Source organism: Lemur catta, chromosome 3 (assembly GCF_020740605.2).
Source record: "Lemur catta isolate mLemCat1 chromosome 3, mLemCat1.pri, whole genome shotgun sequence".
NCBI lineage: Eukaryota > Metazoa > Chordata > Mammalia > Primates > Lemuridae > Lemur > Lemur catta.
Genome location: NC_059130.1, coordinates 28,610,159 through 28,626,524, shown reverse-complemented (window position 1 = coordinate 28,626,524; position 16,366 = coordinate 28,610,159). Strand labels below are relative to the sequence as shown.

Sequence of the window (16,366 nt, the reverse complement as noted above, 5' to 3'; positions counted from 1 at the left end):
AGCCAGGCATGGTGGCACATGCCTGTAGTCCCAGCTGCTCTAGAGGTTGAGGCAGGAGAATCGCTTGAGCCTGGGAGTTCAAGTCTGCAGTGAGCTATGATGGCACCACTGCACTCTAGCCTAGGGTGACAGAGAAAGACTCTGTCTCAAACAAAAGGCAAAACCCCCACTTTTATAATGATAAACATCTCCCCTATTTAGTATTACTATTTTTTTTAAGTAGAGGTTAAGCTATTATTTGGTGAAATGTTTTCTAAAACAGCTGCAGTTTATACCTGTTTTTTTCAAAATTTAGTGCTGTAACTACCCACATAAGAATGCTTAAAATCGCTACAGCCAGTCCACAGCCCAAACCAATTAAGCCATAATCTTTAGGAATGACTCAGGCAGGCATGAGTACTTGTAAAGCTCCCCAGGTGATTCCAATGTTCAACCAAAGTTGAGAAATACTGATAACAGCCCCCAACCAATGGGCACACTGAGTAGGTCATAGGTACGTCCAAGCCATAGGAATTGGGGCACACAAGCAGGCCCTGGCTGACAGCCTCCTCCCTTTACCCTTCAAATATTGGGACTATAGGAAACGGTTCATTGTTTTGATGAGACGAGGCTGTCCCTATATAACCTCTATCTCAGGCTGGTAGTTAGAGTGAAATATATTTCAATAGATGTTTGACATTAAGTCTGCTTAAAGTAGATTAAGAATCAGTTATCTGGGCTGGGTGCAGGGGCTCATGCCTGTAATCCTAGCATTTGGGGAGTCTGAGGCGGGTGGATTGAGCTCAGGAATTCGAGACCAGCCTGAGCAAGACTGAGCACCGCCCCCCCTCCGGTCTCTACTAAAAATAGAAAGAAATTAGCTGGACAACTAAAAATATATACAAAAAAAATTAGCCAGGCATGGTGGTGCATGCCTGTAGTCCCAGCTACCTGGGACGCTAGGCAGGATTGCTTGAACCCAGGAGTTTGAGGTTGCTGTGAGCTAGGCTGACGCCACTGCGTTCACTCTAGCCTGGGCAACAGAGTAAGACTCTGTCTCCAAAAAAAAAAAAAAAGAATCAGTTATCTAAGTGTTCAAATAAACCTCATCAGCAAAGAGCTAAGCTTCAGTGTCAAACTGAAGGGGCATATAATTAGAACCATGGTATTGAATGTGATGTTCACCATGAAGTGGGGGAGAAACCCTTACAATTACAGAATTAGATTATAAAAACTTCCTCTTTAATCAAGGCTTTTAACATGGAACAGATTTCTTGAATAAAATGGAAAGTTTCCAATACATTGAAACAAATCCATAAGACACCACACATATAACACCCAGCAGGAAAAAACAAAACAGCATGTTTATACAATCCCTGTAACAGCCATGGTCTTATTCTCAGATGGCAAATTATTCTTATTCTACATCTGGCGAATGTATTCTGGGTACAGAGCACACTGTGGGTTCTGGGGTGACGTTCGGCTGAGGCTGTGGCCCTCATGTGGCTGGGCTGTGGTGGTTGGCTCTACTCAGGAAGTAAAGCAGTTACCAGCACGTTCAAGCAGTGTATTGAACATCCTTTAAATATCAAAGTGAGAAACAAGAAGGCAATGTAATAATGTTATCAGAAAGATGTTAGAAAGTAAGGACAGCTGTGTAAAGCTTGAGGCTGAAAAGTGGCTCGCCAGCTTCATTTCTTTGGCTTCTTGGGTAGTGGGCGCCGGAACAGCAAGATGTGAGGTTCTGAAAGAGGGAGTGAAATCTAAGAGACAAGTTCACACCATTCTATGCACAATCTACGGTATATTCCACCACCACCTCCCAGCTATCACCCACTGAGATCTTTATAACTAAATAAAGATTTAAGCATATGGTCTTAGAAGCAGACCCAGAAGTCTGGACTGTCTGCCAAGTAAAGAATTGTTAATATCAGTTCTTTTGCCATGTTTGTACAGCCCTGGGGTGTCCTTTATTAGTTTTGCCTGGCAGCTGGGTGTCTGGTGTCTTATCGGGAAATATACTTTCTTTTGCTTATTTGGAACACATCCAAGAATTTGTTTTCTGATGGAGAATGAAGCAAGGGCCATAACCAGGGTATATGTGGCCTTAGAAAGAGTACCCTCTGATTGAAGTAAAGATTAAAGGAGGTTTTTCAGTGACAGGTTGCCTCTGAACTTCTCTGATACTTTAGTTTGACTCTTATTTTTGGCCACTCCAGTTTTTTTAGATGACTAGTGGGGGAAAGAACCAGTAAACCATTCCCCATCCCCCTGTTTCTTTGGGTTATGCAATCTTATTCCTTCATTCCCTTAGTGAAGCAGTTCTGTATGGTTGCTTCTAGCCATTGCACTGACCTGGTTCATGGATCATATAATGGACCCATCCCTGACTCTGTTGAACGCCAAGATTCCTCCATTCAGATTCAGACATCAAATGGGTTTTAGGGACCAGCTTGGCTATGTCCTTGGGCAACATGACATGCCTGTAACAGAAACATAGGGAGGTGGGGCATTTTTGTCAGTACTATAAGGCCAAGAAAGGAAAGAGAAACTGGTTTCTGATGTCAGAGAGTTTATATAATCTTATCGTGGGGTAGCAGCATCTAGAAATACAGGCTAAGTTCTATAAATTCTTACAAGGGTATATTAAAAAGTACAAAGTAATAATTCCAATGAATGAGCACCTAAATTCCAGGCACTATTGATATATTTTCTCTGCCTTCACAGACCTTAGTCTTCTAGTTGATCATTCACAATATAACGGGAGCCCCACAGAGCACATGTTAATAATTAGAGGTAGGTTTTGAACAGGACTGGTAATAAAGGGAGAGAAGTTATTTTGTGGAGAAGAAAGCCCTTTTATGAAGTGCTGTGTGGAAGAGTCACTACAAAGGATGAAAGGAAAACATCTTATCCTTTAAAGTCTAATCTGGAAGCAGTAGTGCCAGCTACTCCAGAAGCTGAGGCTACAGGAGGGTGGTTTGAGCCCAGAGTTTGAGGCTGTAGTACACTACCATTGTGCCTGTGAATAGCCACTGAACTATAGCCTAGGAAACATAGTGAGACCTTGTCTTGGAAAAGAAATTTAACCAAGGATAAGATTGTCTTCATGACAAAGAACTTATTACTCCGATGTGAATCAGACTAACGCAGATAGACTTTATCATGCTCAAAGAAAATTACATGCTCTGTGCTAGTAGAGGTCTATTTTCTTCAAGAAATATTCTAGTCTAAATGTCTGAAAATACTTCACATTTTAACAAGCCCCTGGCACAAAATTTGGCTTCAACATATAGACAAACCCTCTTAAACCAAAATGCCATTGCTAAGCTAAGAGTTACATCTTCCAGGGGATGAAACTAATGATTTCTCTGCAGTCCTGCAAATATGTTATAAGCATATTTAGTAGTTTTAGTTAGTTTAGTTCAGATGTAGAGGAAAACAGCTGAGGAAATGTTAATTGGGTCCAAGAAGGGTCTGGGGTTGTTTTGGCATAACGATGGTTATGTATTTGTCAACACACATCGAGTTTTCCAAAGTGCCCAAATCCTGAATTAGGCTGGGTGAAGAGACACAAGAAAAGTAAGTTTCCATTTTATGTTCTCCAATTGAGGAGATAAGACACAAACCAAAAAGTTATCTTAAGTATTACAATTAATACAGATTAGTGTAATGTCAACATTTGTAGAATTGTCTTCATTTTTCAGTCTAGAATTATTATAGACTTAGAATTTATCAAATCCAAATCCTTGCATCTAGTGCAAGGATTCCTTCTTCACCATCCTTGGCAGATGGTTATCCAGTATCTTCTAAGCGATTTCAATCAAGAGGTGCTTTCTCCTTCCTACTTCTCAGAGTGTCATCTTGGGCAGTCTCCTCTAGGAAGCTTTCTCAACCTTCCCTCTTCCTTGGCAAGTGCTATGTGCTCCCATCACACTCTGTAGGTGGCTCTAGCAGAGCATGTATCAACTTTCTGGAGTCTGTATCTTCCAGACTTTTAAGTTTGAACAGCAGAGACCATATCTTATCCTTACACTTTAGCAGAACACCTGAAACCTGTTGAGCACTCAGTAATTGTTTCCTTAAATAGATATTTAAAGGGCATTATGCCCGTAGTCTTTTCTCAGTGCTCCTGGCCAGTTTTATCCCATTCCAGTTCCAAGAATCCCCCCTTCCTAAAGCAAGCCAGACAACCACGCCTTTTCTGTTCCACGAATTAATAAGCAACACTCAAGCTCTCTCAGAACTATTCTCCCATTGAGAACGCGAGGAAAATTCCAGCTCTGCTTTTGCCACCTTCTTCCAGTATGCCATATAGGATTACTGTGATACCAGCAGTCTCCAGAAGTCAAGTTCAACTTGCTCAATTAAGTTTGATTAAGATCCATAAACCCCAAGGGTGAGGGGTGGTTAGCGGTGCCACCTCACAACTGAGGACAAACCCCAAAGTCATAACCTTTTTGTTTTACGAGCGCCTCCCTTCGCGCATGCGCTTTATGTCCTCAATAGACACCCCCATCAATCTGCGCATGCGCCAATTTTGTTGCCTCAGTTCCCCATTACTAACTCACGCTGCCCTCAATTGTCAAGACTCACGACTTCGCTATGGCCCCTGTGCCGGCACTAACCGGTACTCGAACTCCTCGTCGTCATATTTGTCCGAATAGTAAATTTGCTTGTGCGACATGATCGTTCCGCCGGTGGGCCTTCAGCCCCGCGCCGCCAACCTCCAAACAACTCCCAGCAGCACGCGCTCCCACCCTCTTTGGCCTCGCTTTCAAACACGCCGCCCACACTTCCTATTGGTCCCTTTGGCTGAAGGCGGGAGAGCTCCACCTTCAAGCCTCCGATTGGCTTAGATTTTACTTCTCCTCCAATCCTTATTGGAAGGCAGCTCTTACGTTTCTCAAGAACCAGCTTGGGTAAAAAATAGGCCTCTTATTGGCTACCACTGCTCCAGTGTGCGCGTTCTCGCGCTGCCATTGGCTGGCTCGGGAAAGTGGGACGGGTGAAGGAGGGACCGTGAGGTAGAGGGTCAGGGGTTAGTGAGGCCGGAAGTGAGTGTAATAAAGTTTCTCCAGGGAGGTCGGGCCCGGAGAGAAAGTTGGAGCAGTGACCTAGACATTAAGTGGCGTGATCTGGAACCAAATCGGCCCGCGGTGCGGTGCGGAGACTCCATGAGGACCTGGTGAGTCTTGACTTTTCTTCTCTTCAGGTGACCCACTCCTGCACCCCGGAACCCCTCTCCCGAGACCCCACTTCCGGCCTTCATTTGTAAGCCCCGCCCCCTGAAACCCCCTCCCCGGAAGTCCCACCTCCCAACTTCAGGGGGCTCTCGAATCCCGACTTGTTTTGTATGTATTGTCACCGACCCCACCCTGCCGCCCAGTCTTTCTGGAAGTCCCAACCCCAGACATGTTTCCAAGCCCTGCTACGAGAAACCATTCGTTAGTCCTTCCAGTTCTCCGAAAGTCCGCCTCCTCGCAAGATTTTCCGCTAACTCCTCTCTGTCAAAAAGCCTATCTCCCAAAAGGGCAAATCCTTGCTGCTCAAAGAACGAGTCGAATGTGTTGAAGCCCCGCCCCCTGGGGGACTCCACCCCTGTGGAAGCCCCGCCCCTTCCGTAATCCACGTCTTATTGTCCAGAACGCTCGCTTCCTAGAAGTCTGATGCACGCTTCCTAGGGGACCACGCCCCCTTGGGAAATTTATCCCTGTGGGACTCAGGTCATCAGCTGAAAAGCCTTGTCTTCAGTCCCAGAAACTCCACTTGCTTACATTTCTCTGTCCTTTCTTTTGGCCCTTGGGATCAGTTTTCGGAGCTCTCGTGCTCTACCAGGTGGGAAGTCAAAGTTTCCATCTCTGGCTGTGAGGAGTAAGATTAGAGGCAGCCGTTTTCCTCTCCCTCCTTCAAGGGTGGACCTACTTGAAGGGCGCAGCACTTAGGGTTTGGCACGAGAATAGGAGAGAAGTTTGCTCATAGATTCCCAGCCCCACTCCCTGAGTTTCCCTTCCCAGGACCAACCCCACCCCAGAAACAGCTGTAGGTCTTACCTATCCATGGCTGAATTGGGCCGTGGATTTGTTGGTGTGTGTGACAGGAGCGAAAATTTTCTGCCACCAGAGAACGGTGGCTTGGAGTGGGGGTAGGGATTAGGTTTTTTTTTTTTTTTTTTAAAGGGACTGCTCAGCCCCTACTTCTGGCTCTTCCCCTCCCCCAAACCAGAGTTCTTTTCTGGGCAATCCTCCTGGCCAGGTTTGCCCAGCCTCCCCTGCTGGAAACATTCCTGAGGTTTTTGCCATTTCCTGCTACTTCCCGCCCCTTGCCTCCTCCCAGCTGGGCTGAGCTACACACAGCTTTTCCTCCACACTCAATCACCTGTACTTACAGTAGGCAATCTCCTTTCTCCCTATGCAAATTTAGAGCCATACTTCCCCTTTCTTTTCTTCCAAATGTCCACACCTGTTGGTCTTTTCCTGCCTCTATTTACTGCAGGCTTCCACAGAATGTCATCTTTAAAGATGAGGACATCCTGGTGTGGGTTTGTGTGTTTTGGGAGTTGTGAGGCTATGGCAGAATCCTTTCCTCATTCTTGCTATGCCTGAGAGCCTTAGGAAATGGAGTGATAGAATTCATTTTCAAGAGTGGTGGATGGGCCAGGGGCACGGTGGCTGGTGGCTCATATCTGTAATCTTAGCATTCTGGAAGGCCAAGGCAGGAGGATCGCTTGAGCTCAGGAGTTTGAGACCAGCCTGAGCAAGAGTGAGACCCCGTCTCTACTAAAAATAGGAAAAATTAGCCAGGTGTGGTGGCATGCGCCTGTAGTCCTAGCTACTCGGGAGGCTGAGGCAGGAGGATTGCTTGAGCCCAGGAGTTTGAGGTTGCTGTGAGCTAGGCTGACACCATGGCACTCTAGCCCAGGCGTCAAAGCAAGACCCTGTCTCAAAAAAAAAAAAAAAAAAAAAGAGTGGTGGATGGAGTGACAAAGCTCTCCTGGGATGAGGACTAAGAGGAGGTGAAAGAGTTAAGCACAGTATCTAACACATTTTAAGTGCTAGTATTGTTAATCACTATGATCATGTAGATTCTTTTAATCCTCTGAAGCAAATCTAAACATAATTCCAGGGTGAGCCTGGGGTAATACGTATCTTTTACTTGTTTTTTCATCATTTTCCAACTTCCTCTATGGCCTCCTCCAGCAGACCTGTGGCAGGAAGCTGTGGGTAGAAAGAATGGGCTTGAGACTATTCCTTGCATCCACCCTCAGCCTATCTTCTCTGGGCACCCCTTTCTCCTGTACTTATTGGCATAGATTTGTCTTCTGACCTCTCTACTTTCCTGGCCTATAGCTCCCATGTCTCTTGGAGAATTGTTTCACTCTCCCACCTCCTCTAGCCAGATTCTGCCCCTGCCCCTCGCTCCCACCCAGTGTGAAGGAAAGTGTGCTCTATGCTGGGGCTTAGAGTACTGCAAGAGGAGGGGTATGAGTATACCTGGCAGGTCCAGGGAGTTGATCTTAGAGTTAGTGCCCTGATCCCTCAGTCTCACCCTTGACGGCTTACTTTGCTAACTAGGCCTGTGGAAAGGGGGAACAGAACAGTGGGTGGCTTCTTGGTTTGATAGGTGCTATACATAGAGAACGAGGCTTGACCAACATGTCCTCTTGCTCTGCTGTTGCCTGGCAGCTCTTGCTTGGATGCCCCACCCAGGTTGGACTTTATTCTTTCTTCACCAGCTTTGCCCTTTCTCTTGGCCCTGCTCTGCCTCCACTGGGACCACTTCCTTCTCTTTCCCATTTCTCTAGCTCCAGTCCACAGCTGTTGTAGTGGAGGATGCTAATGGCCCAGGCTCCCTGGGGCCACCACCCACTGTATGTAGCAGTAGTGGGGGGTGGCCTGGGCTGGAGGAATTTGAGTGTTCCACCAGAACAGGAAGGGAAATGCTGAGCTCTGGCATCCCCTCCCTTTTCCACCCCCAGCTGCCTCTGTTTCCTCCCTCATTCCCCCCTGCCCTCCCCTGGCTTCCTGCTCCCTTTGGCCAGCCTGTGTCCGGTTTGGATTGATCCAGACCTCCTCTTATCTCCCTCCTTTCCTTCCTACTCCTTCATCCTCCCCTCCCACCCACACTTTACTCCTGCCCAGATTACTAGCTGTGTAGGGCAGGAGAGAGGGGCACGCGTAGCCCTACCCCTGCTAGAGTCCTAGGTTGGGGCGGCAGTGAGGGCTCAGCCCTTCTGAGCCTGTGAGTCAGCACTGTCCTTGGGATTGGTCTTTCCCCTTAGCTCCCCGCCCCTGGGAGGAGCCAGGCAGCTTTGGGTGCAGCCTGTTCTCTTCTCAGCCAGAGAAGAGGCTCCACGCTGGGCGGGGATGGGGCCTGAAACTGTCTGGGTCTGAGCTGGGGGAGCGGAAGCCACTTGTCCCTCTCCCTCCCTGGCACTCCTGTGATTCCTGGGCCACAGAGGTCCGACCAGGCTAAGGGGCTGGGAATGCCCCCTGCCTGGCCCCCTTGCCTGAACTGGCAGGGGGGCCGGGCCGGGCAGCAGCTCCTATCTCACCCCAGCCATGGATCTCCTGCCCCCCAAGCCCAAGTACAACCCACTTCGGAATGAGTCTCTGTCATCGCTGGAGGAGGGGGCTTCAGGGTCTACCCCCCCGGAGGAGCTGCCTTCCCCATCTGCCTCGTCCCTGGGGCCCATTCTGCCTCCTCTGCCTGGGGATGATAGTCCCACTACCCTGTGCTCCTTCTTTCCCCGGATGAGCAACCTGAAGCTGGCCAACCCGGCTGGGGGGCGCCTGGGGCCTAAGGGGGAGCCAGGAAGGGCAGCCGAAGATGGGGAGGGGATCGTAGGGACAGCCGTGCCGGACTCAGGCTCCCTGCCCCTCCTCCAGGACATGAACAAGCTGAGTGGAGGCGGCGGGCGCAGGACTCGGGTGGAAGGGGGCCAGCTGGGGGGCGAGGAGTGGACCCGCCACGGGAGCTTTGTCAATAAGCCCACGCGGGGCTGGCTGCATCCCAACGACAAAGTCATGGGACCCGGGGTTTCCTACTTGGTTCGGGTGAGTGAACGTCCTCCCTTCCACTCCGTCCCAGACCTCCTCCAGTTCTTCTGCTCACTCCAGCTTCACTGGAATCTCTTTTTTCCTGCTGTTCCCCAATAACCCCCTGTTTCAGTGTCCTATTTCTTAAACCTTTCTCACCCCTTATTTTGATTCTGTAGCCCCTTCCAGCTTTGCCTAGGCCCCCTTCCTTCTTTCCACTCCCCTACCCCCACCCTGCCATGTTCAGCACAATGCCCAGCACAGCAGAAGCTCTTAGTTAAGTGTTGAAATGAGTGACTTCTTGATTCTCTCCTCCAGTCTCCTCCCCCTTTCTGGAGATGTCACTCCATCCCATCCAATGCCTGTGTCTCCCCACCAAATTCTCTTCCCAGTGCATGAGGTCTGCCTTTTTCTCTCCTCAGCCCCTGTTGTCTTTCACATTGGTTGTGGGAGGTAGACTCAGGGAGTGGGCAGAACTTCATCTTTATTTCCCTTGGGGACCACATAGGGTAAAGTCTAGGGCCCTTTGTGAAGGGATGGGGGAAGCGGCTGACCTGTTATCTCCCGTCCCTCCCGTCAGTATATGGGCTGTGTGGAGGTCCTGCAGTCAATGCGCGCTCTTGACTTCAACACCCGGACTCAGGTCACCAGGTTAGTGGGGAGAGGGGCGGATTGTAGGAGTCCTGAGATTAGTGAGGCCACAGGAAAGGGAGAAGGAGAGTAGGTCACCTGGTGGTAGTGCTAGTGGTGGCTTATCCCTGGGTGGTGAAGGGGATTGAGAGAAAGTTAGGAGAGTAAGACTAAGTCTGAATGAAAAGAGGCAACTCTGGCTCAGATCCTCCTTACCTATCCAGCCTTGGGAGTTGGGGGGAAGGTGGCAGAAGCACTTGGCAGCTGGAGCTGGAGTAGAAAATGGGGGAGGATGGAAGGTTGCTGCTGCCTTTGGGAAGGGAATGGGACATTTGGTAGCTGGAAGGGGGTGGGGCTATGCCCATTGAGGCCCTAACCCAATCAGCCAGGAAGCGGCCTCTCAGTGTCATCAAATATTAAAGGCCCTTAATTCAATCCACCACGACAAAGAGCCTGGAGTGCCCCGGGAGTCTGGCCTGGCCTTCCCCTCCCCCAGTTCTGTGGCAGCCACAGCTGAGTGAGGGGCAGGCTCTGGGTCTGAGTACCCCTCTTTCCCCAGGGAGGCCATCAGTCTGGTGTGTGAGGCTGTGCCAGGTGCTAAGGGGGCGACAAGGAGGAGAAAGGTACCTGGGGTCAATGGGGCTAGGGATGCTGCTGGGAGATGTGGAAGGGCAGGGGGAAGGCAAGTGTGCAGCATGTGGGGAGAAGGCTGAAAGGCAGGAGTGTGGTTTCCTGGTGCTGAGAAGCCTCAGCTTCTGATGCCCTGGGCCCTTCCCTAGCCCTGTAACCGCCCACTCAGCTCTATCCTGGGGAGGAGTAATCTGAAATTTGCTGGAATGCCAATCACTCTCACCGTCTCCACCAGCAGCCTCAACCTCATGGCCGCAGACTGCAAACAGGTTGGTGGGGCTGGGCAGGGGGACCAGAAACAATGATGGGAGGGCTAAGGGGAGATCTACTTATGAGGCCAAAAGCTAGGAGAGAGGGCTTGGGAGCAGCAGGACAGTAGGGAAGGAAGAAATGAGTAAGACATGGGGTAAGAAGCCAAGAGAATAAGACCAGGACTCCAGGGTTCTGGGCCAGGGTGAGGGGCCCCCATGTGAGCCCTGAGGCTGCCTGACACATGACATTCCCTTCCTTCTCCATCCCCTGCCCTGATTCTCAGATCATTGCCAACCACCACATGCAATCTATCTCATTTGCGTCCGGCGGGGATCCGGTGAGTTGGGGAACAGAGCAAAGGTGGTGGGAGCAGAGCAAGGGGCCAGGGATTGGGAAGACATTAGCTAGAGAAGTGGGGGGTGTTAGGGTTGTGGGAATATCTGAAAAGGACTGGGTTTTAGGGATCAGGAGTTAAGATGGAGCTGTAAAATTTAGCTAACTGGCTTCTTCTGACTTTGTGCACCCCAAGGACACAGCCGAATATGTCGCCTATGTTGCCAAAGACCCTGTGAATCAGAGAGGTGAGGCATGGTGGGGAGCACTGGGTGGGTCTGGCTGTCAGTGGGACAGGTGAGCAGGACCTGGGGTTGAATTTTCCTGCTCTTACTGAGTAGAGTTAACTAGGGGCTCCTGCCAAGGAAGATGTAGGCCCCATCCATGCCTCCTCTTAGCATCCCCACCTCAGAGCTCACTGATAGCCTCTGCTGTGTCCCCAGCCTGCCACATCTTGGAGTGTCCTGAAGGGCTTGCCCAGGACGTCATTAGCACCATTGGCCAGGCCTTCGAGTTGCGCTTCAAACAATACCTCAGGAACCCCCCCAAACTGGTCACCCCCCATGACAGGTGAGCAGGTGGGGGGTGTGGGCAGCTCTTGGGCTCCAGACTGGGATTGGGAAAGTGGGGCTGGTCTTCCCACACTTGAGCTTAGAGAGGTTCATGGAAGGAAATAACCTGTGTGCCCCTGCTTCCCACTTCCTGCTATTCTTATGTTTCCTGTGGCCCATCAGAAAGTCTTTTGAGGGCCTGCCTGCTGTAGGCCCAGCTCTTCCTCTTGTTTGCCTGTAGTGGAGCTCTATTCCAGGACTTCCAAGTTACATCTTTTTCTCTGTCTAGATGGGATTTTCTGTTCTCAGCCTCCTGGTTTCTGGCCTCTCCCTCATTCTTGTGCATTACTCCATTTGTCTTTCTGTGTTTTCCTACCTGTAGAAGCCACCAAGAATTTGGATTAGGGCTGGGTGTGGTGGCTCATGCCTGTAGTCCCAGCTATTTGGGAGGCTGAGGCAGGAGGACAGCTTGAGACCAGGAGTTCCAGACCAGCCTGGGCAAAATAGTGACACCTCTGTCTCTAAAAAAAAAAAAAAAGAAGAAAAATTACCTAGGCATGGTGGCATGTGCCTGTAGTTCCAGCTACTTGGGAAGCTGAGGCGGGTGGGTCGCTTGAGCCCAGGAGTTCAAGGCTGCAGTAAGCTATAATTTTACCACTATACTGTACTCTAGCCTCAGTGACAGAGTGAGACCTGTGTCTTTTAAAAAAAGAAAAAAAAAAGGAATTTGGATTAGGGAGGATATCTCTTTTCCCTGAGATCACTACCTTTCCTACCTCAGGCCTTGAGGGATAAGCAGTGGGACCAGTAGGGATTATTTAGGAGAGGTTCAAACATTCTGGGCCAGCTCCTTCTGCTATGTAGTGCTTCCCTTCCCTCTTGGGAGACAGCACAGTGATCAAGGATGTGATCTTTAATGTCAAACCTGAATTTAAATCTCAGCTCTGCCACCTTTTAGTTGTGAGACCTTGTGCCAATCTTTTTACCTCTGACCCTCATTTTCCTCATCTGTAAATTGAGGAAGGAAATAATACCTACCTTACAGGGTTGCCAGGAGAATGAAATGATTATGTATGTAAGAAAACACCCAGCCTCAGGCCTAGCCCATAGTAAATGCCCAATATGTGGCCACTGTCCTTTTCCCCTCTGCCCATCTTCCCACCCACCACACATTTATACCCATACTTCTCACTCCCTCCTGTTCCTCTCAGGATGGCTGGCTTTGATGGCTCAGCTTGGGATGAGGAGGAGGAAGAGCCACCTGATCATCAGTACTATAATGACTTCCCAGGGAAGGAACCCCCTCTTGGGGGGGTGGTAGACATGAGGCTTCGGGAAGGAGCCACTCCAGGGGCTGCTCGGCCCACTCCTCCCAGTGCCCAGACACCTAGCCACTTGGGCGCCACTCTGGTAAGTTGCTGTGATGGAGGTGGGCTGAGCCTAGGGGTGGAAGTGGCTGGTTAGGGCCTCTTGTCTCACCTTATTTTTATTCCTGCAGCCCATAGGGCAGCCTGTTGGGGGAGACCCAGAAGTCCGCAAACAGTTGCCGCCTGCACCACCCTGCCCAGGTATGAAGGGAGCTGAGATGGGCAGAGCCAGGAGTGCTGGAGGCAGGGCTGGGGTCACTGTAGAGCCTCCCTTTCCTCAGCAGGCAGAGAGCTCTTTGATGATCCCTCCTATGTCAACGTCCAGAACCTAGACAAGGCCCGGCAAGCAGGGGCTGGGCCCCCCAATCCTGCTATCAATGGCAGTGCACCCCGGGATCTCTTTGACATGAGTGAGTGCTCCTTTCTCCTTTCTGCATCCCCACCTTCCTCTTTGGTTCCTCCTCTTCTCCTGCCCATCTCCTTTTTCCTTCCTGAAGTTCTGGATACTGGGTGTGTATTGTGCCAGCTGCCTCTCCTAACCCTCTTTCTGTACCCCTAGAGCCCTTTGAAGATGCCCTTCGGGTGCCTCCACCTTCCCAGTCAGTGTCCATGGCTGAGCAGCTCCGAGGGGAGCCCTGGTTCCATGGGAAGCTGAGCCGGCGGGAGGCTGAGGCTCTGCTGCAGCTGAATGGGGACTTCCTGGTCCGGGAGAGCACAACCACACCTGGCCAGTATGTGCTCACTGGTTTGCAGAGTGGGCAGCCCAAGCACCTGCTACTGGTGGACCCTGAGGGTGTGGTGAGTGTGGCAGAGGTATGGGTGGGGGTGGCAGAAAGGAAGGTACTGTACCCTACAGTGCAGCCCTGTTCCTTTCCTCATTGCTTTCTAGACTTTCTCTGCTGGGCAGCTCACTATGGGCCTTTCCTGCTCTTCAAGGTGCTTGGCGTCCTCCTCCAGCAGATTAGGGGTCCTTCCCTTCTCGTATCGCTGAGCCTGAGCTGTGTTCCTTACAGTCCTGACCATTCCTCAGATCCTCAGGCCTTAAGCCCATCAGAGCTAGAAGGTGCTCATCTCACCTGTGCCCCTCTTTTGGCAAATGACGAAACCACCCAGAAAGGTTGTGATGCCCAGTATTAGAGACGAGACACCCCAAGTTGACTCTCTCAAGAGGAGCCAGGGGCTTCCCCAGCTTCCTAGACGCAGGGCTCAGGCCCCTGTCCTTTCTCTTATCTGCACTATCCCACTGCTCAAAATTTTGGTCTCTTTTCTACAGCAGTCTCAGCCTTCTTTCCACATCTTTTTTTTGTGCTGTGTATATTCCTTTGAGACATGCTAACTTCTTCCAGGTCAGGAAAGGTGTAGATATCCCTCAGCTTCACTGTTTCTGGGGTAATGTCTCCTTTGCCTTTTCCCAGTTCACTGACCTGCCCATTCCCACAACTGTCTGTAGCTTCTCTTTATAGAGAAACCTCAGTGAGCAGGCCTGACAGCCCCACTCTCCTCCCCCTGCCATTTTTCTCCTTCCTTAATCCTCTTGACTGTTCCACCTTCCTCAACCTTGGGGTCTGAGGCCTGATTTTCTTTTTCTTCTTTACTTGTCTTTCAATGGCTGCAAACCAGATCTCGTTTGACTCTTTACTGGAATTGACCCTCTTCCTTCCTACCTTCCCAGGTTCGGACAAAGGATCACCGCTTTGAGAGTGTCAGTCACCTCATCAGCTACCACATGGACAATCACTTGCCCATCATCTCTGCGGGCAGCGAACTGTGTCTACAGCAACCTGTGGAGCGAAAACCGTGATCTGTCCCAATGCTCTCTTGCAGAAGATGCCCTCCAGCCCCTTCCACCCTGTTCCCTAACTCTCAGGACCTCATTTGGGAGTTTTCTATGGGCTTGGCCTTGTATAGATGCCGGGAATAGTGTGGACACTGGGTTTGATATCTAGCTGTGTGAGAGGGTTTGAGTCAGGAGTCTGAGGTAGAATCCTGCTTCTCCCCAAACATCACCAAAGTATTAATGTACAGAGTGGCCCCTTACCTGGGCCTTTCCTGTGCCAACCTGATACCCCCTTCCCTAAGAAGGTGAGTGCTTGTAATGGAAAATGTCCTATGGTGACAGGCCCAGTGGAGCAATCACCCTTCTGGGGAAGAGGGAACGAACCACACCTCTGGTCTACCCCTGAGTTTCAGGGCACCCCAGACCCCTTTGAACAACCCTCACCCCAGTGTTTAAACTTTGTGCCTTTGACCATCTTCTAGGTCTGAAGATATTTTATGCAAAGAGTTCTCAGGCCCCTAAGTTCAATGACAGGGGTGCTGACACCTTGGCTTCTGGGACCCTGCCTTCTCCTTGCTCAGCACACCCTCCAGTTTGGGTTGGGAGAACAGAGGCAGGAGTGGCAGCTGTCCCCTCTCCCTGGGGATATGCAACCCTCAGAGATTGCCCCAGAGCCCCCCTCCCGGCCAGGGGGGAGATGGACCCCTCCCTTGCTCAGTGCCTCCTGGCCGGGGCCCCTCACCCCAAGGGGTCTGTACATACATTTCATAAGTCCCACCCCTATGTTGCATGCTTGTTATACTCTACAGCCAAAGTGCAGCCCGTCCTCCAGTAGCCTCGTGCTGCTTCCCCCTTCATCCCCTTCTGGGATGATAGGGGGCGGTGGACTGAATTTGGGCCTCCTTTACAGTTAACTCTCCCAGGTGGATTTTGTGGGGCGGGAACAGGGGCACCGAGACTCTAAAGCAGTAGACAATCCTTAAATACCATCTGTAGATTTGGAACTGCATCCATTCTTTTTATTTTATATGCATATATTTTAGGGCTGTAGAATTACTTTCCTAATTTTGTTTTCCATGGTTTATTCTTGAGCACAAAGTAACAATAATCGATTGCATTTATACACCACTTCTTTGACTTTTCCAAGCCCATTTACAACTATTGGCATTTTCCTCACCCTGGCCTGTGAGGTAACTTCGATCAGGAGCATTATCTTTTATACAAGGGAGACCTGAGGCAGAAATTGATTTCGAGCTAGAGCCAGAAAAACTTAGGCCTCCTTCGGCGAGGCTGGGAAGCAGAAGTTTGGCTGAGTGCGTGTGACAGTTCCCCGAAGGGGAAACTTAAAACCTGCAGTTACTGATTACCTTCTACTGGCCAGGCCCCGCACTTGGCACTTGGCGCGGTGCGGCCGCGAAGAGAAGCCGGCAGCACTCTTTCTGTAGGCCTTGCGGATAGGGGGAGTTGACTTTTCATCCAGGCCTTCTTTTTTGTTGTTGTTTGGATGTTTTCACGGGTCTCACTTATACCAAAGGGAAAAATAATCATTAAAGTCCGTATTTCTTCTACCTCGGCGTCTCTTCTCGAAAACCTATTGTGTTCGCCCTGGGCGCTCAGCGGTGGGAGGGGTGGCGGAGGTCGCGGCAGCCCGCGGGAAGCCGGGAGGGCGCAGCAGAGCGGGGCCCGCCCGCCCACGGGCCGGGTGGGGATGTCATGTGCACAGAAGGGGCTGGCTCCGGACGCCTGGGAGCCCCAACTCCGGCCCCAAGCTGCCCGGGCACGCGCGCGCACCTCCGCGGCGGCCCCACC

The 16,366-nt window shown here is 50.6% G+C and overlaps 2 protein-coding genes across 4 annotated transcripts; one reads left to right on the top strand and one right to left on the bottom strand.

The window, feature by feature from the left end:
- Positions 1-1,199: 1,199 nt before the first annotated feature.
- CKS1B (CDC28 protein kinase regulatory subunit 1B) lies at positions 1,200-4,798 on the bottom strand. Its single transcript, XM_045545226.1, has 3 exons — positions 4,608-4,798; positions 2,335-2,462; positions 1,200-1,723 (listed from the first exon to the last, which is right to left on the bottom strand). Exons 1-3 carry the CDS (start codon positions 4,664-4,666, stop codon positions 1,671-1,673), a joined length of 240 nt encoding a protein of 79 aa, XP_045401182.1. The 5' UTR covers positions 4,667-4,798; the 3' UTR covers positions 1,200-1,670.
- A 320-nt stretch (positions 4,799-5,118) lies between these two features.
- SHC1 (SHC adaptor protein 1) lies at positions 5,119-16,125 on the top strand. 3 transcript variants are annotated; one of them, XM_045545223.1, is made up of 13 exons: positions 5,119-5,167; positions 8,868-9,035; positions 9,598-9,668; positions 10,207-10,270; positions 10,427-10,546; positions 10,813-10,866; positions 11,059-11,110; positions 11,306-11,432; positions 12,625-12,823; positions 12,912-12,981; positions 13,062-13,190; positions 13,340-13,578; positions 14,453-16,125. In XM_045545223.1, exons 2-13 carry the CDS (start codon positions 8,871-8,873, stop codon positions 14,579-14,581), a joined length of 1,419 nt encoding a protein of 472 aa, XP_045401179.1. In that variant the 5' UTR covers positions 5,119-5,167; positions 8,868-8,870; the 3' UTR covers positions 14,582-16,125. The 3 variants fall into 3 exon arrangements, with proteins under 3 accessions (XP_045401179.1, XP_045401178.1, XP_045401177.1); XM_045545222.1 differs by lacking the exon at positions 5,119-5,167 and having other exon boundaries at positions 6,940-9,035; positions 13,065-13,190; XM_045545221.1 differs by lacking the exon at positions 5,119-5,167 and having other exon boundaries at positions 6,940-9,035.
- Positions 16,126-16,366: the final 241 nt, after the last annotated feature.